This window comes from Falco naumanni, chromosome 7, assembly GCF_017639655.2.
Source record: "Falco naumanni isolate bFalNau1 chromosome 7, bFalNau1.pat, whole genome shotgun sequence".
Lineage (NCBI taxonomy): Eukaryota > Metazoa > Chordata > Aves > Falconiformes > Falconidae > Falco > Falco naumanni.
In genome coordinates this window covers 5,731,157-5,757,383 of record NC_054060.1, presented here as the reverse complement: position 1 = coordinate 5,757,383, position 26,227 = coordinate 5,731,157, and the positions used below count along the sequence as shown (strand labels likewise).

Genomic DNA, 26,227 nt, shown 5'->3' with positions numbered 1-26,227 from the left:
ATAATATTTTACAACTGAAGGCACTACTTCTCGTTTTTAAAATATTGTTATGGATAAGTATTCAGTATGTTACACTGCACAGTTTTCCTCTTGTCTACATATCAGGTCAGGTAATCCCAAAAGTTTTCTCCAAACCCCAAAGTATGGCCTTTTTTTCTGTCCTTCCTCCCTGCTCTCTCCCTATTGCCTTTTCTTCTGTAACTGAGGAGACATCAGCAAAGCCGCAGACTAAACACCAGTAACTTGACTGGAGAAGGGTCTGTCATTTAACCGCTATTCTCTTCTCTCTTTATAGATTGCTTTTCTGTTATCTTTTTGTCTGGTAATGATGCCTCTTTTTTAAGATCCCAATCAGTTTGGGAGAAAGGGAGGAAGTAAAAGCAAAATGAAACATTCATTCAGTAAATGACTCACAGCATCTTTCTTGATGCAGCTTTATTTACTTGCCTGACGCACAAATAGACTTCATTTAACAAGCTTATTTCTGTTATGTCAATAACGTATTGGGCCTGTGTTACATAACATCTCTGATGTTTGCACTGGAAAGAATGCTAGCTGTTTCATTCCAGCATGAACTAATCACATAGACTTAAACTTAACATTACCAATTAAGAGAGTTAAACATACACAGCTTTGCCAGCTGAGAGAATTGAAAGCCTCAAGTGTGAATTAATTTCTTAGCAAAAGGTGCAGAACTCCCACCTCTACCATTTCCCTAACTTCTGCAGTATGGATAATTTAAGGTGTCGATTTCAAGTCAGAAGGTAGAATTTGGGCTGCATGAAAAGTCAATGGCAAAACTCCCACTGGTTTCAACAGGACAAGGTTTCTGTCTAAAAAGAGTGCTTTCCAAATGACTGCAAGTATTCCACAAAGTATTTAATGAAGACTGTTGTATTAATGATTTAAGAGGAAAAGAATTCATAATAGAGGCATGTTATCCATACCAGTATCCTAATAGCAGGACCAAAAGCATTAAGGGCATCCTCTACTGCATTTAACATTTCTTTGTGAAAACAAGCAAAAAAGGTGAAAGTCATTGTCATAGGAAAGGGTATCATCACACATTAATTGTTGCAAAATAACCAATGGACAACATTCATTTTTGCACTTAAGGCATTCAAATTCTAAGGCCTGCTTTATTTAAGGCCTTTTTTTTTTTAAATAGTAGTGCACATATTTTTTTATCATATTTTTGTAATCTTTACTCACCACTAGAGCAATCAGTACCTCCCCATCCTGGTTCACAATGACAAGTGTCAGGAGAGACACATCTTCCATGCACACACTCCTCTGTGCAGAGTGCTGTTAAGAAGAAACAATACACAGCATTGTAAACATGTTAAGTGGTTGGTAAACACACTAAACTATGCCTTAGAGAGCAATATTTTGTTTAAAAATATTAAACAAAGCAAACACACAAAAAAAGAATTACTTGCAAGATTTAATTAATACTAAGTGACCAAAAAAAGAAATACAGGTCTCGTGACAGCGATAAACTAATTTGTCACTTCAGCTCTTTGTAATGAAAAACTCTTAACACCAGAAATCACTTTGGTTAGCAGTTTTGCTTCATAATAAAATTTTTACCAAACTAACATTATTATTGTATTACAAAATATCAGCTTCTTGTATTGCACTCAAGTTGCTACTGTTCATAAGATAAAACGGAGCTCAGTTTTGAAAGTATATTAAGATCCAAAGTAGATTTCTAAAAAATAGCTCAAGGAAAAGAAATAATTCTACTACATGATGCAGTAGCTCTAAGTGCAGTCTTGTCTTTTCAAGGTCATCAAGTTCCCCTTAACTACAGTGTTCTATATCTTACTTGTCCACTTGGATTACTGAAAATTCAATATCCTCAAGGTTCAAACTATGAAAAACTGGTTGGTTTTACTGTCTCACTTGCCAGTTGTCTAGAGATACACATGGGAGAACCTCCTTTTCTTCTCCCTGAGTAGGAACAGCTCATGGTTTTAAGACTTTTCTTCTGTGCTGTTTCAGTGTCTGATTTAGTTTCCAATGTATGCCAGTATGCCCAACACATACAAAAAACCCCAACTTGAACAATACTGAATAACTACTTTAAAGGTTGAACTTTCCTGCTTACTACCTTATTTCCATTTTACCACTTAGGATATTGCCAAAACCTCAGCATGCCAGTGATTCAAATTGGGTGGGTAAGTTGGAACATACAATTTCCATCTAGACTAACATGTATGAGTTACTAATGAATATGATGCAGTGGCAATGAGATCACTATTAATATATATAAAATATGGATATAATATATATGATTTATATAAAACATAACTCATGTTAGTATATTAGTATATCCTTTGGTTTTAGATCAGATGGGAAATGTGGCTATTGGGCTTACTTAACCAAGAACTGGCTGAAGCTGGACTACAAAAGACTTATTCCAAGACAAAGATTAATTCATTCCTGTCTAAAACAAGGCCAGCAAAGCTGATTTGGGAAGTAGTTTTCTGTTGCTGAAAACCAGGCTGAACTACCCAATTCATTTTAAATCAGCCAGGAAACCTTCTTCAGTGTTGCACTGGACCTGCATATGAAACATCCTTTCAGTTCTCTGGTCCCTCATGGGCCAAAAATTTTCCACCAATTTCTTGCGCATTTGAAGGACTCCTGCTATATTTGACATTCTGTTTGGACTATCACATCTTGAATCTTTACTCGGGCTGGCATAAAAGTTCATGGAAACATTTTGCTGTTATTCTCTGTTTGAGTTATTGCAGACTAAACCCACTAAGCTATTCATAATATATTTAAATCCAACTCCAAATTATGAGTGAACTTTAAATAATCCTATGGGACAAATCTTCCTGTTTTCATCCATGAAATCACAAGTGACCAGTGAGTAGAATGTTGCCTTGTTATAACGACTACAAGATTGTTCTAGATTAGTCATTTCCTTTCTAGGTTCACTGCATGTCAAAAATGTAATTTATTCTTATTTCATATCTTGTGTTTAGACAGTACTGCAGTGGATATAAAATATTAATAGCTAATTCTCTAGTCACTAATTGTTCTAATCTTTTGTGCATTTATTTTACTTGAGATAGGGTTTCTGAAGACAGTGAGGCACCCTAGTCTACAGCTGTCAGATAAAATTCAAAACAGGATATTAGATAAACAGGATTTTCCAGTAAAGAAATACACACCTTGATGCAATCATTTAAAAATGGCTGGTTGTCTAGAACAAGAAGTCCACCTACAGAACTGCCACAAACTTGTAAGTTGTTATTACAACTACAGGATAGTAAAAGATATGCAATATGCTGGGATAGGGATATTTTAAAAATGGTGTCCTGTATAGCTTTATCTAAGAATACAATTCTTATTGATGTGACTCTTACATACTAGTTTTATAAAAGTTATGGAAATTGGAACTGAGATTCTTCTCTTGCCTGTATGGACATTTACAATAAAAAATCATCCTTACATGTAAAATGTGCAACTTTTTGATCCTTTTAACTAGGGCAAGTTCTCAGCTCAAGGAATAATTTGTAAGCAACAAGGTTGATTGTTCACTCCTCCAAAGAGCAAAACTCCTGCTCATTCCTGGTCTAAATTTAGTTGATATATTGCCAGACAAACATATCACACCTTAACTATGTTAACATAAATATGAAATAATAATAACTAACTATGAAATAATAAAAAGCAGCTATGTACTCATTATTATATAGTCATTTAAAGCTCTGAAATTACACAGGATTAATCCCATATGTGGGGGTCACAGAAGTGCCCCTTTTTTAAAAGGGGAAGCTTGAGTATAAGCCATTTTATTCAAGGAGGCAAATAATCAGATTCCTGCACTGCCTGATTCGAATCAGGTCTATAAAGGTCTGTACAAGGGTCATACCAGGGTACAACCCTAAAGTTTTACCATAGCAAATAAAATTCTGAATTTCCCCTATAAAAGGGAAGTCTTGCCTTGCTCTAATCTTTAGAATTTAAATTAATTTTTCATTCTATTAACATTCAACATAATAGGACACAATGGTCCCCAAGGCATTCTTCATAATATACTTTGTACAGTGGTTTGCAAATGATCTTACTATTTAATGGAACTATAAAAATTACTTGCACATAAAGGTCAAGAAAAATAAAGATAAGTGTATACTTTCTGACACTGTCCTGTTCAACACTCAGCTAAAGGCCCCTGGAGTAAAGAAAACTTGTACTAATGCAAGGAATATAATTCCTCCTAGTATAATAGCCCAAGCAGTTCAACCTTTGGAATTCCAGACTTTTTATGTCTGCATTTTCCCTTGACCAATTCTCTTGAACAATCCAGCACCTCATTGATCACTTTATTATTAGCATTCTTGGCACGAGTTTAAGATCAGTTTGTAGTTTGATTCAGCCTGGTAATAAAATGACCTACATCAAAGCCCTGCCAAAATGCCATCTTTGTAGCAGTGTGTTTAGCATGAGTTATTTGGCCATATTCAAGGTTACACAGCGACTGCTCCTTATCATGGAATAAAGTAAACAAAAGAGTTCTGTAACAATTCATTTGATGCTTATCACTTACTTTATAATTACAAACAGTGCTTTTTTTTTTAACATATAAGGTCAATCTTCAGGGAAACAGACCTAAAGATTAAACTCTTCACACCTGAAATGACTGCATAGATTTCTCTAACACTAGCACTTATTTTTTAATTGTTGTCCCAGATTTGAATTTAGGTATGTTAAATGTGTTGTCTGTGTCTCCTACCTACAGTGTATGAAATAGCCAGGATATTGTTATTGAGGAGTACACTGCTAAGTGGAGCAGGCTCTTCTGCCTGGAGAATACTTTCACTGCAGAGCTACTTCAACTGAGTGGCACCACAGTTAGTTTATCCCAGACAAAAACAGCCACAGTCCAGAGATGGAGAGCTACTCTGTCTTCCTTGGTGCTGCATTCCTCTGTATGGACCCAAACTATGACTTCGCAGGGTTTAACCCTGCTGTACTGCACTGTTTATACACAGTTACCATGCTCATCACCACATTAACAACCCATTGACTTTCTTGTACTCCATTAAGCAATGTAACTAACACCTGCCACAATTACGTTCTCAGCCTCTTTCCTAGAGGTAAAAGTGCATTTAGAGATGAGTTTCATTCTAGAGGAGTAAGTATAGAGTGATTTAACTTGCGTAAGTTTTGTTAGCTTGTCCAAAAATATCACTCATGTATTTATTTCACAAAAAGCAGAGCCAAAAATCCCCAATGTCTTGTGCTTGTGATGGAATGTGGTAACATTTGCAGTCGTCCTTTGAACCTGGAACGCTTCACAGCCACCAACCCAGCAAGTTCCATCTCCCTCACACTTCAGCTGGTGGAACTTTGTTGTGCCAGACAAGCAAATACCTTCAAAACAAAGACCAGTGTAATTACAAAGTCTAAAGGAACCCAGCAAAGAACACAGAAAACAGACTTCGTGAACTGCACTCATTCATAGCAGCCTGTGCTGCTGAAGAGATGTGCTCGAGTGTTCCAGCATGAGTTTCCTGCGCTCTGCAGGCTTTCTGCCCAGGGCTTGTAGCGCAGCCAGAAGGTGATAGAAAGCATAAATAAATGTAGATACATTATAATAATGGAAAACATTACTAAATGAAGATACAGATGCTACTATATGACAACACAGACACAATGAGAAACACAGGAACACTCCTGCAACTACACAGAATGAACTGTCTATTGTGACTGCTCACGTGTCAGAAGGACACTGCCCCATGACAGCAAGTTCTTCAAAATACTTTTCTTCTTCCCCTCTGTCCTACCTTAGGCAGTCTCTGCCAGTTTTAATTCGCTATATGGATCTTACCCAAACTCTGACCAATTTCAGTTACTTGCTGTGAACCAAGGTAGACCTGCACTTTTTCTATTATGTTGCTGGTATTTTAACTTCAGGTCATCTAATCAGTTTGCCCCATGCTTGATAGCTGTTAGACTATACAAAGTAGAAATTTAATGGAAAAGCTTATGTTTTCCTTCACTAATTAATATGTGTCCCTGAAACAATTTGGGCCATTTTAGCACATTCTCCCAGTCCTTCATTCCAGCTTTAGGGGAAAAAATATTTTTGTCAGGTCAAATAGCAGTTATCTCATGGCCAGTGGTTTCACATAATGCAGAGAGGTCAAAGAAGATGAGAAAAGATGAAAAAGATGCTTATCCCTTATCCATTAGGAATATACATATTCACTCAGGGCTACTCTGGTGTTTCCATCTTAATGTACTGGCCTGAATCTGGTTTGTGCTGAGTCTACAATAATAGCTTCATTAGATAAGCCTGTAGTCAGCTTTTGGCTAGATTCTTAGAATGTGCTCATAAAAGGGAGGTTTGATAGCAAGAGAAAGATGACTACAGCTAATGGCATCTATGTAGGTTTTCCTCATTCTTAGATTATTGGTTATTTGTGGAACGGAAGATTCCCTCTCTAAATTACCGACTATCTGTCAGGAATCATGCTGATTAGATGGTTTCCTGGATAATTGTTTCAATGAAGTGGGATAATAGTTCTTTGCATTTCTTAATGTCTATTTCTGTGGTCATCACTCAGGAGAGATCCATTAATTTATCACCTCGGATAGCACTTTAATGTAGGGTTTAGCAACTTCAATAGATGAAGATATGAAGAGATCTCAAAGTCCAGTCAGGCTTTGAGGAAATTATTGTTTCAATGTATGGCAACCCTTATTTTTCATCTCCCTCTTGGTAGCTGATGAAAGTACTAATCAAAAACTAGAAAACCCAAGGAGACCAATGTGAGCAAAGGAAAGATGACACTGATGCAGATCATATAAAAGCAATGGGTCGCAAGATCAACTCCTTTTCCTGTAGGTGCAATTCCATCACATTTTTTGGCAGATTTGGAATTAGAGACTATGCATCTATGCAATCAGAACAGAATCAATGGTCTGTCTTGTCATCTGGGACATGGGGAATCTCTGACCATTGCCTTAGCAAGATATTGATCTGTTCAAAATAGCAGCTAGGTTGTGTTATCCTCAGTCTTGGTACCATGCCAAAGCTTAGGGAGTAGGCTATGCCAGAGATGACTTGTGAATGTCTGAAGTAAAAGAATTGAGGAGAAACATTTTTGAGGATTTTGTCTTCTCCCAGGAGCAGAATCTGACATATGTCAGTGTCATCACTGATAAAATCTCAGTAAATCCCTATATCAGTCTGCTAGGAGGTGAAGATGTGCTAATAAGCATAAAATCTACAATAGTTTCAGCTTAAATTTCTATTACCAGATAAATGGCAATCTGGGGCTCGATGACTAATGAGAAAGTGAAAACACAAGGCCTCCCACATTCTTGTCATAGCTAAGTGTCCCAGGCAGATGACACAGGCTGGTTTACAGGTCCTAGAATAATTCCAGCCAGACTTCAGGTTTTTAGACTTTCAGGTCCCTCACAGGAGAAATGTTCACAGTTTACTGATCACTGGAGGATCTGGCACTGATAAGAATCTAGTTTAGTTCACGTTGCAATCTATTGCCTGCTGTAGGCCTTTACTGTAGGCAGCAGTTAGGGAAGTAAACTGTGCCGGGGGAAGGTCAAGGTGGAGAAGATACCACCACTTTTTCTACGCACCCTGAGAAAACCAAGACTGGTAGAACACTTTTTGGAATTGCAGTCTTGTAGTTCTGAGGAACAGCTGAGCTGGAGCAGCACATCCCTGAGAGGAATGCCATCACACCAATGACCATAGAATAGTTCCAGTGGCAATAATTGAGGGGAAGGTTAGAGCTCTGCAAAAGGAGAGGTTGATGGGAATCACACATTTAATAGTGTCATTTTGATGCCCCATTGGCTTCATCTGCCCTGGCAGAGGGAGGGAATGGGAGACAGTACTTACCATTTAATAATGTTTGAATGAGAGCTGAAAAGCAGCCTCCTTGTAGCAGCAAATGTCAGAAGAGCAGAACTGGGGTCAGTAAGCTGAAACGCTTTGTATCTTTGGCTGTGTGAATAACAGAAGAGCTCTGCAGCACTTCCGAGCACAAAAAGGGAACGGTGGAAAGGCATTGCAGGACTCATCACTGAAATGCATTTGCCCTGCAAAGTGGACAGGTTACAAGGTAGGGTAAAAGCAGCACTAATCCTTTAGTCTGTAGCTAGTCACAGCCGAGCTCTGCAGGAGGAATATGTGCAAAGGCACAAAGGAGTTAAGTTTAAAAACTAGGCAAATTCTGCAATGAAGACAAAGCATTTGTCTAATCCCTGATGTCAACAGATTCATTACTAATGTCACATACAAAGGGAAGACCTCAGACCAAGGTCAGAGATGACAATCACACAGGGATGTCTCCTGCTCACCCCCAGTGCTCCACGGAGGTCATGAGATACAAGCACCTGAGGTTGCTCTGTGGGGTGAAGAGTGAAATTCCATCGTCAGGTGAAGTCCTGACCACACTAAGGTAAGTTCCAAATCACATACCATTTCTAAGGCTCAGTCTTTGTCACTGCCATCACAGAAAGTTAATCTGAGCCCACAGACATCTATTTGGAGATCAGCTACATATTGATAATTGTTGATCGTTAAAGGTCTGCAACTGATTTTATGCATTTTTCTGCTATTGCTTCAACTAGAAATAATCATTGCATTCTACCATGTTGAGAGGAAAGACTTCTGCTGAGATCAATTCTGCTGATCGATGTTCTAATACAATATCATTCTGTGGGATAATTTCAGCATTTAACTTATTCTGGTAAACGATTTCCATTGTGGGGTTCAAAACAATCATTATCACTAGTTCAAACTGCTAATGAGGTTAAGAGAGATCCTGAATCAGCAGAGCAGAATCTATGATCCAGGAAAGCTTTTCCCCTTCTGTGCCCTCTCTCTACTCCTTCCATTTTGGCAAATTGACCTACTCTTTCCAGCAATTTGTAGAAAATACATTTTCACTAGTTAATTTTCTACTAGAATTTGATTCATCCAACCAGCAAACTTAATGATAATTTGTCTGCAAATGTGCTTTATATTGCACCTTTACAAAAAGCATTACTATCTTTTCCTAAGTAATGTAGAAATATTAACATCTACTCTTTTGCATTGTCTTTCATTCTCTCTGACATAGCAGACCTCTCTCCACTAGAATTAAATGCAGTCAAATAGTATTTGCCAGCAGGATGCTCCCGGTATTTTGAGGACAGAAGAGGAAAGAAGCAATTCTCCTGTGCCAAAAGCAGTGGAAGTATTTCCCAATCATACTGTTCTTAACCTTAGGGCAATTTTTTTTTTTTTGTTGCCTGGGGGAATAAAAATCTTGACAGGCTGGGGAATAGAGGAGAAGCTCATACCTAACTAAGATCCCTGGTCCTTTCAGCTTTCCTGCCAACATATGGAGAATCAGCCAAACATACCAGAAGAAGAGCAAGCATAACCTGATCTACCAAAATACCTGTGACGGCAGGTAGTACCAAACTGCACTCAACAGATTGCTGAAGGAATGACTGTTCTCCACTCATAGGTATGGGTATCTTCTTCTGAGTCTGGGCCCTCCTAGGAGTTGTGTTGGAATAGAATGTGAGCTGCCAGTTGCAAAGTACAAAGTTAGAAAAATTAGCTAGAAGTGGTAACTCAAAAATAAACAAACATTTCCATCATAAAAAGACTGGAGGAATGTAAGAGTGTCCTACAGCTGAGGAAGATGATAACTAAATTACAGATGAACAGGTAAGTACTTATATCACACATGGCAGAACTGTATGAAACTCACCAGTTATGGGATGGCATTTCTAGCTGAGTGAGCCTCACTATAGAAATTTTTCTAGCACATTACGACTGCCTTGCTTCATATCACAGCTACCTCTGCTTTCCTGCTATGACTGTATCACTTAGACCAAGAATTTATGGGTTCCAATACTGGCTGAATAGCTGTTTGATTTAAGCAGTGATAGAGGAAGCATATGGGATAATGTCAAAGAAAATGAGCTATTATCAGAAAAAACATTTATAACACGGGCAAGATTCTCAGAGATGCTACAGCAGGCTGTCAGAGAGACATGAACAAGACTTTGGCCTAAACAGTCTAGTAAAATAACCAAGTCATCTTGCCTTTTTCTCTGAAAATCACCTCAAAATTACAGCACTTGCGTATTTTGCTATTGGTTACCTACTCAGGGTATTAAGTGAATGTCTTTGTGTTCAAATTCCATCATATTACTGTTCCTGTGAAATGTTTATTTTTGGATCTGGTAGCATTGCTACATGTCTGCAATTGTCTGATTACTGACTTGCCCTGAATTGTGGGTCTTATGCCAAGAAACTTCTATTTTCTGTCAGTAAATGACACAGTTCCACTGCTGATTGATTTTCATAGGCAGAAGGTATGTGCTGTGTGTAAGACTGAGGACGGGTGCATCAAAAAGTTGTTCCTAAAAGATCAAAAGTAGATAGATGAAGACATCTGGACTGAATGATACTTCTGGCTATCTTTGCTGAGCAATGCAACAACTAATAAAACTAAATGACACCGATTCTCCTAGATAAATTTCAGTCCAGTAGCACGTTGAATAAACTATTGATTCCTCAAACAAAATCTTTCTTAATTCTTATTCCAAATTTCATCCAGACAATCTAACAAAAACCCTTTTTTTGTTTCTCTACCAAAACAGGATGAATATGGACAAATTTCTAAAGGCAAACCCGTCATTGAAGCCAGGCTATTAGGTAGCATGGGCCCTAGAAGGCCAACACATTTCAGATTTCATTTAAGATCAAGCCACACACTGCAAATGAAGGTCACCCTGATGGAATCAAGGATAGAAGTATAGTCTGTTTGAAGATCATGTTAATGTATAAGCCACACTAACATTACCGGGGATGGAACATTTAAATGCAGACACTTTTCTCACATTTCAAAAGGAACAGAAGCAATGTGTTTCAGAGCAACTTACTGAAAAGAGCTGCAAAAAAGACCCCAGGAAACACATTAATGTATAATTTTGGGGGCTGATCCTCATCTCAAGCCAGTAGTTCAATCTTTCTGTAACCAACTCTAGATTGCAGGGGGTCTGCTGATTTGGGATCAAGCCCAATTTCTCAGGAATGTCTAAGTGTCTAGAGAAACTTTCTACTAATAAGATGTGGTAAAATGTACTTTCCAACTCCTGTGACTTACACTGTTGCCTGAAAATAGAAGATGGGAGCTGGAAATAAAAACTTTTACCTACATTATCAGAATCCATTGAAGATGTCAGATGTCTACCCTTTACTATCAGGTAGATGTTACATGGCATTTGCATAAAGAAAACCATTACACAGTATTTGGTGAAGAAAAAAATAAGATCATTTTGGCTGCCTTTAAAAGGAATTCTATTTAAACTGTAAATTTTCCTGAAATGTGACACCTGTGAATGCAGGTGTAGTGATATCAGCTCCTAAGATATGTACCAGCGACTTGCTTCAGCAGAGCTCGTATATGCACTACACTGCTGTAACTGAAAGCCTCCTTTTGTTGCTTGCTATACCGAATACCAGGTTTAATTTCTTTGTAAGTGTGCTTATAACATTTTATACACAGTTTCTTGTTTTTAATCCAAAAAGTCTCTTTATTTGACTCAATTTGTATACTTTAGTTGTAAGCTTTTTCAAGTAAGGCTATCTTAGTTGTTTCACACATGGATTTCTGGGCATTACAGTAATAAAAGTAAACGAAAGTATGCAGAAAGGAAAAGTCTTGATAAAAAGGAAAGCTTTGGGATTAAATAGACTGAAAATACCTCTTGACTGACTGCATCAGAGAAAGTGAGGTTTGTGAAAATGAATACCTACTTTTATAGAAATACTGAGCTTAAGATAAATTATTTAAAAATGTTTTGTGATCAAATTGACCACGGACTGAAGTTTCATGAAAAATTTCCCTGGAGAGCCTTAAAGAACCTTTAGTAAAGTGAAAAGCATATGCACCAATACAAAAATATGAAGTGAAATACTATACTTCTGTAACAGAAAGAAAAAGAGAATGTCTGTGTGAACAGTCAAAGAATACCTGGTTCTAGAGGAAGTATCCATGGCTGGTTAGAAGAGCTCTGTCTCTGATTAGCCTTTTTGAGATCTGATTAATACTCTTACACTGTACTAGAGTATGAAGTGTTAACAGATGCTTTTCAAGCTATCAGCTGACATCATCATCTCTTTCACTGAGAACAATTAGGGAACCAAAAGTGAACACCAATTTGCCAACTGACTATTGCAAACCTATGTGCACTTTGGGCACGTTTAGTTCACTCTTACTATTGATTTTGCTCTATCACACTCCCTTTTTTTGTCCCATGAAGAATTCTTGCAATTTTGCTTCACTATCACTCACGTCACTAAAGTCACTCATGCAAATGTCTCAGGAAGATGCTTTGCTATGTAGAGATACAGAAATTAGTACATCCATATGAAAGCATAACTCAATCTGCAGATCAGATGTTCCTTCAACAGCAACAGTTAATATTTGGTTTTGTTGAGATGTTAATGCTACTTTAGAAATGGTGTGTATCCACAGTTCTCAGCCAAGTTGATGGAAACTGTAGCATTCAACACCTTTTAAAGCCAGGCTCCCGGTGCAAAAGTACAGTTTCAATAGGCAGAAGGTACTTATTTTCTAAAGTTCCACAATGATCTTCTGCATAACTTGGCATCTTAGTATTTTTAAACTTTGGACTAAATGATTTAGGCTTCAGAGTTGCAAGTACATTTTTTTTTTAACATACATAATTGTTTTCTACAAATTTTGAAGACATGGTCATAGCAGAGTATGATCTGTTTGCATTAAACTACAGAGTAGCTGGGCTATTTTTATAAGCTATCACATATTCATCAGATATTGTTGCAGTTGCAAAAGCAATTGGAAATTAATGGAATAACATGTCTTTAACCTACCATGAGACATGGAATACATGACACACAAGACAAAGCTAATTGGGAACAAAGGGAACTACAACCTCTTTAAATTCCTACCCTGTAAAGCCACTCCCAGGTATTACCTAGCATTTGAAAAACCAACATCAATAAATATAACTAGTTTGGCATTCTATTTCCTGTGGCAGGCTTGTGTGGTATTCCTAGTGTGAATGTCATCAGTATTTTTAAGACAGACTGCTAAAAGGACATAATAATTACAGATACAGGTTCCAAAAGTTTGCATAAAAGGAATGTATGCTATGCACAGGAAGATGCTGGAAGTGGTATACTTAAGCCTAACCTGCAGCTTTTGGGCCAAATTCCATCTGCAAAGTGATTCCAGTCAGTCTCATTCCTGTGATAAAGGAGATGGTGAATAGCTGAACGGTAAGTAAACACACCCAGGTAGCCAAATGCCTCCTCCTGCCTGCACAGGTTGGTGTATTTAGGGCATCCACAGCTGTTGCTATAAATGGCTGGGAGAGCAGAGGGTGACAGGGGCAAGGCTGACAAACCCACAGCCACCCAGAGAACTGCTGATGCCAGCTCATCCTTTCCAAGGTTCTGAAGTGAGTGAAAAGTATTTGAAAAGAATGGTTCACATCAGCTTTCAAAGTAGTCCCCTGTCACTACTGAAACGGAGAGGTGGAAAGACCAAAAAAACCCCATAAGGAAATTTAATGAGGATCATATTGATAAGTATGTTTTATTAACTACAGTTTGACTGTATGCACTGGCTCTGGCTGGGATGGAGTTGATTTTCTTCATAGCAGCTTGGATGATGCTGCGTTTTAGATCTGTGACCAGAACAACACTGATAATGCTAACATTGTGAACAGTATTTGCACAGCATCAAGGCTTTCTCTGTTTCTCATGCTATTGCCCCTTCCCAGCGAATAGATTGGCAGTGTGCAAGAAGCTGGGAGAGGACACAACCAGGCAGATGACCCAACCTAACCAAAGGGATATTCCATGCACTGCAATGTCATGCTCAGCAATAAAAAGGGAGAGGAGGGCCTTTTAGATTAGCCATCTTTTGCTCAGTAACTGGCTAGTATCAATCTACACATAGGAGGTGGCGAGTGATTTCCTTTGCATCACTTGTTTTGTTTCTTCTTCCACTTCTATTTTGCTTATTAAATTATTTTTATTTTTTTAATCTCAAGCCACAAGTTTTCTTTCTTCTACTTTTCCTTTCCTCTTCCCCTGTCCCACAGGGGGAAGTGAGTGAGAGTGGCTCTATGGGTCAGTGAGCGAGCAGGTACTGAGGTTAACCCACCGCACTGTGCTATGCTATTATTCTATTGTTTGTACTTCAGACATTTATGGTTTCAGTCTTATAAAATGACTAGAAGTAAGGAAGAGGGGCAACTGGCGCTTACAGCTGGCATAGGTTGCAGTAGTTCTTTTTCTCATCAACAAGGCATCTGCCTTAGAATGCTCCCCCACACCTGACTGATGGCTTCCCAGACATCTAGAGTTAATGTGTGACAAAGACTCTGGAGCTGGTCAGGGGAAGGTCACAGCCAGAGGAAACTACAATAGAAAAGAAATGGAAAAAGATACTATCTCAGATTTTGTATGTACATCAGAGGCTCTTTTTAAAGGCCATCTAGATTTAGGTAACTTCTTTTCCTCTCTCTCTCCCCCCCCCCTCCTTTTCTACCAGGCTTTAAAACTTCTTCAGAGCCAAGGGAAATAAATCTATTAAATGGGAGAAGGATGTAAAGGAGCAGTCAAGAAAACAACTTCAATTTTAAACATGTGTTTCATTTCATACACCTGTCTTCTTTCTGACCCTATTGATTTCAATAAGTTAACCCAGCTCACCACACGTCTGGACTACTAATGAACTTCAAACTCTTTTGGAGGGAAAAATCTTCTGGAGTTCTGCGATAAATGGCAAGTGTGTTGTGTCTATATCTCCACTCATATATGGGGTGGATGGGATCTGGTTTTTATAAGCCTACACAAGTGAATGGATACCAGCGACATAGGAAGTTTGAGCCATAAAAGCTACTGCGGATTAGCATCGGTGCCCTCCACACCATTGTAGAACAGTGCAAACCAGCATTAACAACACTGAAGTGTATCAAAGCAGGAGAAGGAGGAAGGGGATTCCAAAAGGGACTCCAGACATTAAAGATGTGGAAGTGAGGATGAAGTAACTGAAGATACCCATTCAAACATGGTGGATTTGGGTTGATTTACAGCAGCTGCAGACCAACATGTCCTTGCTAAAAGTAGGCAAACTAATGGACTACATTTTGCATGGCTGTTTCTCTGAATTCAACAATGAACTCACACCTATGGTTCTTGTGCCTTTTTTCTGATCCTGCTGAAGCTTCCAGGCATCCAGGCCATTGGCATGAATACTATGAGTAGCTCTGGATCCAGTACCGCCTGTGTCTACACCACAGTTTTCTTTTATACTGATCTGAGATTGCCTAAAGCAGCCAGAAAAGCTTTTTCACGACTACACTAGCAATAGGCTAAATCTTCTTCTAACTATAATGCCTGCATAATTTTTCCTCTGATATTTATTAAGCCCCTTGAGACATTATATAGCTTCAGCATACTCTCGTTTCCAACTTCATGCTATTTTCATTCGTTTGTATGAACATTTTGTTTCTCTTCCCTCTACTGCATCTCTTCCAGAAGTCCTTCCCTTATTTCGTTACTGCTCTACAAGAGCATCTTTGCAAATCTATCAGCATCCAGCAGCTGACTGTAAATATAAAATGACCGATGGGAGATGAGAACTGATTTTTTCACCTTCCCATCAAAAAGGTCTCTCTGTTATCTTTAGGCTAAATAGTAACCCAGCTTCTTCATCTATGCCACAAAATGAACTGGCCTACTTACAAGGCTGGTCTGCCTCTTCCTGTCCACATACATCTGCCTCCCAAGATGCTCACAATGAATAAGCAAAGGCCTCTCCTGCTTGCAGAGCTGTGGCCTGCTCCACTGTGTTCTGTAAAATGGCATATTACACATTGGTATACGGCTTCTAGGTTACACTCTGCAGCACAGTAGTAGAAGCCGAATGCAGATAACCAGATCTGTTGCATGCTCCTTCTGTTGCTTTCCTATCAGCCCACCTGCTCATTAAATAAAAAACAGGGATTCCTCCCAGTCACCACACATGGTAAGAATGTTGCTGCTACTATGGCTATGACTACTACTATTACAAGCAAAATTTCTTAATTCTTGTGCAAGTTTCCCCTCAGATGGGAACACAGGACCCAAATTATTTGCCCCTGTACTGTTCACTGGAAAAAGATGTATGAAGTCTTCTTGAATGCATATAAAAGGATAAATTTCAAAGCGTCCCCTATTGTCATTTCAACTCTATAATTAATAACCCTACATGCAGAATGGCCTTCCACCCATTTTCTCGCACTCATACATCCCAAATCAGAAAAAGAATGTCTCCTGATAGAAAGTATCTATGTACTGCTATATCATTTCCCTTAATTTATGTTGCATTATTGATGTACAGAATGCTGTACTTGAATAATGTAACAGTAAGGCTCTTACAGAAAGCACTAGCACCAGCTTTAATGTGTGTCTATAAAGATAAGAAAAATATATTTCCTAAGTCCAGCAGTTTTCAAACAATATATTTTCAAGTTACAGGAATGCTCACCATGAGGAATTTAAAATTGAGGTGAGAAGCAGGGGGACAACATTTCTTCTAAAATGTTAATGAGCTACTGCCTTATAAAGTGAAAAGAATCAACAAATCTGACATATGAACAAACACTATGAATATTCAGGAAGTTTAAGCCGCTGATTCAACATTTTCTAAGTGTGTACAACTTTTACATTGATCACATAAGCTATTATTTTTCTTTTCATCATAAGTACACTCCACTCTGGTGTTGGTGCATTGCTGTAACATATGCATTGAATTGCAAGTATTGTAATTCATCCAGATGGCAGGAAGCTTTGGAATTGTTACTCCTATGGTACAGATGTTTAACAATCTAGCCATATGGCTCCAATACGGCAGCTTTTTCAAAGATTACAAAAGCTACACTAGACATACAGCCTTGTACATTTGAGTGCAATCCTAAGGTATATTTGAATGTTCATATTGCTACAATATAAAGGCATACGTCATGCTATGAAGTTGGCACATCTATTGGAATTACAGAATTTATGAAAGAAACATTATTTAAAATCCCGAAAAGAATCAGATCTCCAATTTGCATAATTTCATCGTCAGCTATTAAAAGAACGTTCCTAATTTGTTTTTTAAATTCATTAAAGGTGTCAGACATAGGCTACCTGTAAAGATGCATAAATAACTACATGCGAATATAATAATGTCCATAACCTCTGGCCTGAACGAACTACCACTCCAGGTGACAAATTGATATTCAACCAGTGAGACCAAGAATTTCTCTATAAAAAGATTTGTCAAAGTCACAGGGCCCTGATGATGGCTGTAGCAATTGTAGCATGGAAAGCTGAATGTTGAGAAACAATCTGAGATCAATAATATCTTGGCCAAGAAAGGAAAGAACCATGAAATGGTCAATCTATAACTCTACTGAATTTTGGCAGGTTAGAATGACAGATAAATGGCAGCAAATAAGATTGTTAAATCACTAATCCTGTCATTATTACATCGTGTCACATTGCATAGATTTATACACTAGAAAAATAGTTTAAATTATGAGAGTGAAAGATAAAACTATTAAAAACTAAAATATCTCAATCTATGAAGAAAAGTTGAATTCTCAACTTTGTGTTTCATGGTTGGTTTTTTCTGCCAAAAAGTCAGACATAAGTAGATGCTCCTTGAAGTCCCATCTTTTCTCTCGTGCTTGGGTCTCTGACCCTTTGTTACCTAGAAGGAACATCTCTTTTATATAAATCTGTTTTACAAGAATAAGATTAAAATGGACAGACTGAACAAAGCATTGGTGTTTCAGACAAAAATGTATCCATTTAGTACACAGGGAATCTTTCCACCTGACATATTCTTAAAGGGAAGTATTCAATTACCATCTACTCAAAGAGTAAAAATCACGAAAGAGCCATGTAATATTCCTTTTCTTTTTCTTTTCTTTGAGCTGCAAAGTATTCAGAGATGCTTTATCTACCACAGATATTAATCTAGGCAATATCATTTTAAAACATCCTTATGAAAACCTTGAAGGGCAGCTGAACCCTGTGGTTGTTTAAAAAAGATTTTCTGCAGTTTATGCATTTGCACTGCCAAAAGCTTACCTTAGTAAATCATAGTTGCTCTGATTTACTACCCAGACTATGCTGTTTGTTTTCAGGGACAGCTCAGTGAAAAGCTATGTCATGTATAAGAACATTCAGAGAAGGGGAATCATTCTGCAAAACTACCAGTATGGTAGCAACCATTTCTAAGACATCAATGGCAAAAAAATGCAGATGTGCATTTCCAACATTTTCAGGTGGTATTTTTTGAATACCATTACAACCCAAAAATATTCCTAGCCCTTTATAGGCACAAAGACAGTTTCATACCCCAAAACTCTTCAGCCTAAGTACTAATGGGCTGGCCAGATGTATAACTTGCCAGTCAAGAATTTAAATTATTTGACCTTGTGCCTGAGTTCCACATTTTATGGGGAAGTAGCATACATAGATCTCAAAAAGGCAAAGAAGATACCAAAGAGTGGCAAGGTAAGAATATCTGGGTCAAACTGATTATTTAGAACTGAGGGTAGATTTTATTAGACCTAATCCATTTAGTAAGTTCCAACAGGAGGACAAAGATAACAACATGTATCTAATGTTCATTTCAGAAATAGTAAATGAGAAGGGAAAAGATCAAAACAGTAGCTGAAAGCCTTCACTCTTGCTTTAAAATCCAAGAAACCATCATTAAAAGATATTTAAACTCAGCCTTCTCTAGTCTAAACATGTCACTGTTAATTACAAAGCTATTTAACTTTTGCAAGAAATAAAGACTGCTATTAATGAAAGAAGAACCAATTAGCCTTTAATCTACAAACTGTTTTTTAATCAAACTTTCTTTTGATCATCAGATTCACTGCGGGATGTATTCTCTCCTCCCCATGTTGTAGTGGCTTCCATGATTGCTAATGGAACAGTCTTTAAAGGGCTGGCTGAGTGGGGAGGACTTTCTCTGCAGGGCTGGAGCTTCGTCCCTTCGCGTCAGTGGGGCTTAGCGGAAGCACTCTCACCTCCAGACTGTGCTGCCCTGTGACAGCACAGCCAAGTGGAATGATTTTCCTGGTGTCTCCTGACATCTCTCTTGTCACAGCTGCCATTAAAGGAGCAGGCATTGAACATGTACGTCTAGAGGAATGTGGGACAGGAGTACTAGACCACCTTGGTACAAAATGGCAGAAAATACCACTTTAAAGAAAAGAAAGAAATGGGAAAGGGAAGGTAAGGAAAGAGGCAAAAGCAGGGAGGTGCCACCAGGAATGAAAATGGTGTTCAGTGCTGACTGCAAAGAATGAGTAATGGAAGAATTTGCTTGTTGGCACAGGAACATATTTTGGAAAAAACAATGCAAACCAGAACCAATGACACCAGGGCTTGATGTGTTAGAAACAAAAGAGATGACATGAAAAGGATCACATTAGCTAGATGTTGTGCCCTTGAATGACAGTAGGTTGCAGGGTCAGAGGGCTTCAATGAGCTTTTTTGTTTGTTTTGCTATATGGCTACTTGTGATATCAAAACAACAAGACCAAGTATGTAGAATCAATCATGATGGAGAACTTCCCCCTTTACCTTATTTCTTTCTCAGCTGCACTTGCTGCTCAGATCTCTCTGAGGAAGGATAGATAGAAAATGTCCCTGAGGCATGCACTTTGCATTTATTATCATGCAAATAATGAAATATGAGAACCTGACTCCTGTACATGTGAACAACAGAGAGAATATAACTATTATATGCACCGTGTCAAACATGAAACTCCTGGTCTAACCAGATACCTGCTGTCTGTTCTGCATTAACAAAACTTTGGTGTATGGTGTATGCTGTTCTTCTTCCACAATATGAAGACAAAATTTGCCTGGTAGCAGCAGAGCTCTTAAGCATTAATACTAAGAAAAAAGCACTTTAAAATAAATGTTGTTGCAGCCAGTATGGCAATTAACAATTAAAACTAAAAAAAAATCCATAGATTGGAGAGAGAAAAGTGAAAATAAATATGTTCTGTGCCAGACAGGATTTTGAGTTACAAAATTCAAATTGGTAATAAAAGGATGTGGAACAACTGTTGAAATGATATTGACACTTGAGAAATTTAAAGGTAAGCACATACTTAACATAGGAAGGATTTTAGCAAATATAATAGGTTACATTAAATGTTTAGCAGGACTCGCAGTACTTTGCACTTCAAAAGATCAAATTATTACTCTCTGTAAAATCAGGATAATTCTAACGCCTTATCTCAAAGGGCTGGTAATTTTTCACAGTCTAAAGCTCCTTTAAAGTAACTGTTTGGCGTAAAGGTCATTTAAAATGATGTTAGGGCCCATGTTTTTGAGGTGCTCATATATTATAAGTACAATACCGGTACTTAGATAAAAACACCAACAGGACTCGACAGAAATAGCTTTAAAGCATTATATGTCAAGATATTTAAAGTTAGCTGGATAATTGTATCACTTTCATATTTAAATTATTCTATGGCATTCTAAACCTGTCAATAAAATTTGAATTCTGATGCTGATCAAAACCTCCTTGTGTTTTTCTCATGTCATAATCCCATTCTAATAAGATGTAGACAAGACAGCCCCAGCTCCACACTCCTGTACAGCAAAGTGTAGCAAATGTGTTCTGTCTCCAAGTACTTAGAAAGTTGCAATCCTGAAAACACGTGACATTAATGTACAGGACATTTTTAATTAACAAAGCTCTTAGGCATTGCTGAAAGATCCATTTTGCTTTTTGCTCCCCTCAGACTGACCTAACACGCTCCAGAGCTTTTTATTTACTTACACAGTGTAATTAGGACAAAGTGCTTCTGACATTTGCAAAGCTTTAAAAAGAGCAAAATTATTGACGGGAACTGTGTGAAAAACAATAAAATTTTAACTGTTCTTACCTGAAGTAAGAGCTTTCAAAGTTAAAAGCCAAAAACTTTACACTGCTTCTTAAACTATGTAATAGTTTATTCCTAAGAGCGTTCTCATTTCCCCTAATTGTTTAACATTAGTGCATACTTGCATATATCACTCCCTAACGTAAGGTCTGATTCAAGAAAGCACTCAGGAACTTGATTAACTCCCTCCCCAATGATTTCAGCAAAATTTTACTTAGGTACTTGAAATACATATACCTGAAATGACCTAAAATGTTCTGTATCTGCACTGCTGACTGAAATCAGTGGGAACTGAAAAATCTTAGCAGCTCTGAAAATCAGCTCTTAATATTACTACTGCAATACATCTTTAATTTGTCTACAGCTCCTCCAAAAATGACTTTTAATTGTCACATCTGAATCAAAGCTCTGTACATACGTATACAGTAGTCTCCACTTTCATAATATCCAGGGCAGCACTGAGATCTTCGCCGATACATAGTTCTTAGTCCTCTTCGATATGCTGTTTTATAACTTATTCTAAATTGCAAGACAGAAAGCCATTTGACAATATTGAAAATCAATGCCTACTGTTGGAATTATATTTGTGTTAAATTATAGTAAGGATAGCATTCAATAATTATTTTAAAATGCATGAAAGCTTTTGATATTAAAAGCCACAATAAAAAAAAAAATCAATACTTGTTTTGAAACTTGAAATATAACTTGTATTATAAACACAATACTCATGACAGTCAATCACCATAGCCCTTCCTAGGACTGTTATTTCAAAAAATTTCCTCAATCCTAAATCAAGGGCAAGGAGTTTCTTCAAGAATAAATGATTCATTTCTGCACATCAGCAAGGTCAGTTATCATCAATGGAATGAACAGAACCTTCTACAGAGACCACTGTGCCAGCATGCTACACAAGAAATCACCATAGTGGAAACTCCTCTCAATACACAAAATGTGAAGTTAACCCCAAGTGATTTCTTCCTACTTGCTAATCCTCCCAAGGCACTAATGCCTTGCAAAATGATATCATAGTTCCAATTCAGTATTTAAAGCATGTTTTCCCCACCACAATATATAGTCCACATAAATTAAAAGGTGTTAAGTATTCTGTAGCTTTTCTAGACTTACTCATAGCATTAGCAGTGATACCACACTAGAAAAGGAATATTTAATAGAGAATATTTTAACAGTTAACACTTCAAAACAGTTTTGTTCATGTTAGTTTATTTGAAATTGCCTAAATTGAACAAAATCTATTGTCCCTCATGTTAGATAAACTGGTCGAATTTACACTGCTGCATTCCAGTCTACACAACAGTCCAGAAAGCACTGCCTCTCTTTTCAATTCCACATATTGTAAAGCAGAAGCTAAAACACAGAACCCCAGCCAGACTGCGAAGGTGCTGAACAACCTCTTTGCTACTGAATGCATGAAAGTTAAGGTAACAATTAACTTGCTAAAACTCCCTTGAAAGATTGCAAATATTAGTGGATGCTTATTAGGATACTTTTCTACTGGAAATCAGAATGAATACAACAGCGATATCTTGCAGCCTGGGAAAAGTTAATTCTTTGGTATCAGCTTTCATTTAGTGCTAGAAATGGACCCATCCTCATTTTACCTGATTTTCAATACAGATTTGGGTGCAGTGCAGTATTTCAAATATGGGTCCATTTATAATTATCACTAACCTCTGAGTGCCTGAATTTTCAAGATTTAGGAGCTGCAGGGACTTCCTACCATCAACCTGGATATGCAATGATCACTTGGAAAAGATAGTTGGTCATGTTTGATCATGTAATAAACACTTCCAATCACATGGCAGGGTGAACATCAAGGATACATACCCCTGAATGGCCCTGTAAGAGACTGACTACCATTAATCTCACTCCAATTTCATGCAAAAATCTACTTCAACCAATGCCCTAGAATGCCAAACACCCTGGCTATTGTACTAAAATACATCTTTCTGTATATATCATTAGAATATGACAAAAAATTGGATAAATAAAAGGTACATGAGGAGATAAAAAGGAAAAATAAAAGTAAAATTCCTGGGGATTAGCTCTTACCTATGTCTAGTGCACTTGAACCAGTTCAGTATGTCAGTACATCTTGTATAATAGATCTGATCAAAAGGATGAGCATAAGATTCCTGTACTGTCACAGCGTAGCTAGGAGTGGACAAGACAGAAAGTGAAAAGCTGTTTGTTGCAACATGAAAAGCTTCAGTTTCTGTATATGGTACTCATCTAACACCAGTATGAAAAATAATTAAATCAATAGTCTTACAAACTTGGGGCATTATCAAAACCCAGAAAAGGGCTTCCTTCAACCACAGGTCTTTCTGAAAATTTTGAAAATGCTTCCAACTTGGGCTTCATAACTGAAATAGGCAGAGAGATTTCAGTCTGAGTAATAAACCATTCCCTTCTGGAAAAGAAATTTAATGTTGCTAAAATTCATGGTAGTTTAGAAGGTGAAAAGGGCATTTGGATAACTTGATAGTGCAAATTTTAAAAGGGAGGAATGCACCATGTTTTTAAAATGTCTCAGTTGCCTTACGACTGATTTTTTGTTTGTATTCCACAATGCTAATAACAGCTCATATTAACAGCACTGCCGCATTTTGCTAGCATGATGTGATGCTCACACTTCATTTTATGATGAAGCAGCATCATTACTTCAAATATTGGGTGCACCAAATAGGATCATTTGTAAAAGGTTGAAGAGTGTTTATTTTTCTGCACAAATTTAATCCTTTTAATCTGTAGCAAAAATAACCTCAGAACTATCAGAAAACTGTAACATGAGTTAACTGGTATCTAGTTTTGGAGCACTTTGACATACAGTTAGAATGGGGTTGCCTCCCTTTGTACAAATGAATAGACATAAACAAAAACTGGGCAAATCGATTAAAAAACACAGAGCTCCAACAATACTAAGATGTCAGTGTTCTCCTCCCCAAAAGACTACTTATTCATGCAACAGGTACTATATTAATTACTATGATTATAGTGAAAGCGTCCAGGTCTCTTACATGATATAGGAACACAAATCTTATTGACTTGTTAGTGCCAGTCATTTTAGAACACTGTATCGCCCTATAGTAAGTGTGCACTGTTTAAGAGACTCAATCTTGGGGTCTGATCTTGAAACAAGCTCTACTTTATCAGATCTACGATATCTTTAGAGAATGATACTGAAATCATTCTAGGCAGGGTCAAGACCCAGGAATTAGATCCTTCAAGTCATTCATTACATTGATTGTCTTAATCCTCCAAGTGATTTCCTTCTCATCAGTAGGACTGCTGATGTGATTAAGCCCTGTGAGATTGCACCTGTAAAGTAATACCAAAATATTTGCTTGGAGGATCTGATTGTCTTGAAATCAAACATTGGACTATTACTGCCCTGCTAGCCACGCCCCTTCTAGACAAGCTGAGATTCTACCAGGTGTTGCTTTTGCCCTTTATTGTCAAACCCAGCAAACTGTGATAACGTTTTTATTTCTACTAATACCAAAATGTAAAATATTTATATTGCTCATTGTTAATGTAAGACAGTAACACTTACAAATGTTGATTATTATTTTATGATTCCATTTGTTATCCAGCAATTGCCCTAACAATCTTTTCCCTTTGATTTATTAACATCTAAGTAACAAAGTCATCTTGGTCAGTACAACCAATCAATTTTGGTATTTAATTTTTGTTTCTTCTTGATTGGGTCTCTAGGTTGCTGACTTTCTTCAGACAAAATCAATATTTTATTCCTGTGCTCTGAATGCATTTCACCTCACAACACAGACTGCAAAATTCTCTTCCTGTATAGTCTTTGCTTTGCAGTTGCATTACGTACAAACAGTTAATTCTGTAATTAAGGCCTCTAAATTCAAAACACAGTGCCATTAAAGTATGATTGCATTTTTGCTCTTGTTAAGGGGTTTATTTTGCTAAAGTGTACAGTATTGCATATTTGTGTGGAACTAAACCACAGAACATTACTGGAGGTTTAGCAAATTAAACTTAAAGTGTACAGGAACTTTAGTCTCTGCAAACAGACCCTGCATAAATGTGAACCTATCAAAGCTAGCGGGTTTCTATGTTCTCATAAGAACTGTCCTGCACAGATCCACTTTTAGGAGTAGGACACTGTAACAATAGAAAGAACAAGAATTACTGGGGCCTTTAATTCTCAGTGCTTTCATGCAGATACTCTTTGATGCTGACACAAACTTGGCAGACACAGCCACAAAGTTCAGGACATACGCAATAAGCCTGCATGTTGCAGCAGGATGGGCTTAAAACTTAGTAAAAAACTCTAACAGTCTTGCCTGACAACAACTGGAAAAAAGCAAGACAGCCACCATTTCTCTAGGTCTCTCCATGAGTGCAGTCCTCCAGCTGAAACTATGGAGGAGCTTTCCAAAGCACAGCTCAGCAGACAGGTGACACAGGGGTATGCCGTCTGTACCACCAGCTTTAGAACCAATTCTTTGGGATGATCCGAATCCTCAAAGGCACCCAGAAGTACTATTTCTGTCATGCAAATCCACAGTCTTCTGTGAGGCAGGGTGAAATTTAGCAAATTATAGATCTTATTTTGCCTTTTAAATGTAAAAATCTGAAACAGCTAGTAAAAAATATAAATGTTGGCATGTTATACATTACCTTTCCCAATGACTACAAACATTTGGATCATCTGGATTTAGGGACAGAGTAGTTCTGAGCAGAAAACACAGAATAAAGCCTTTTAGAATCTGCTTGAACAGCATATGTGCCACCATTGTTGTATCTAGATAAAGGAAAGAAAGTATAGCCATTAAAGACAATTTTGAAGAAAACATCCTTCTAGGCCTTTTCATCCCTGCTTTTGTACAAATCCAAATACTGTGGAGTTACTTACAAACTGAAATACTTGAAAAAGCAAACAACTAAACAGTAAATTTTTATATAAGTACAAATGCATTCTAAAAGGAATTTATACATTTAAAATTACTAAAACCTATTAATTTAATGATTAAGCCACCTGAGATATCAATACCCCCAATGATTCTTCCAAAGAACATTTCTGACTCTGATCATTTTTTTGCCTGGCTGTCTGCACCAACAAAATAAGTAACAAGTATTAAAACAATCTATTCTTCCGTTAACCTATAGGCAAAGGAAAAATACTCAAATACCCCCTTTGATTTATTTAAATGAGTTTTACACATGTCAA

General features: G+C 37.4%; 1 protein-coding gene across 4 annotated transcripts in view; it reads right to left on the bottom strand.

The window, feature by feature from the left end:
* Nucleotides 1-25,795, bottom strand: part of MEGF11 (multiple EGF like domains 11) — a 214,171-nt gene extending 188,376 nt beyond the window's left edge. For all 4 annotated transcript variants that reach the window (XM_040600379.1, XM_040600380.1, XM_040600382.1 and 1 more), the window contains exons 1-4: nucleotides 25,678-25,795; nucleotides 23,077-23,178; nucleotides 21,425-21,525; nucleotides 1,213-1,305 (exon numbers count right to left, since the gene is read on the bottom strand). In XM_040600379.1, coding sequence (XP_040456313.1) covers nucleotides 1,213-1,305; nucleotides 21,425-21,525; nucleotides 23,077-23,178; nucleotides 25,678-25,793 — 412 coding nt within the window. In that variant the 5' untranslated portion in view covers nucleotides 25,794-25,795. The remainder of the gene's footprint in view (nucleotides 1-1,212; nucleotides 1,306-21,424; nucleotides 21,526-23,076; nucleotides 23,179-25,677) is intronic.
* Nucleotides 25,796-26,227: the final 432 nt, after the last annotated feature.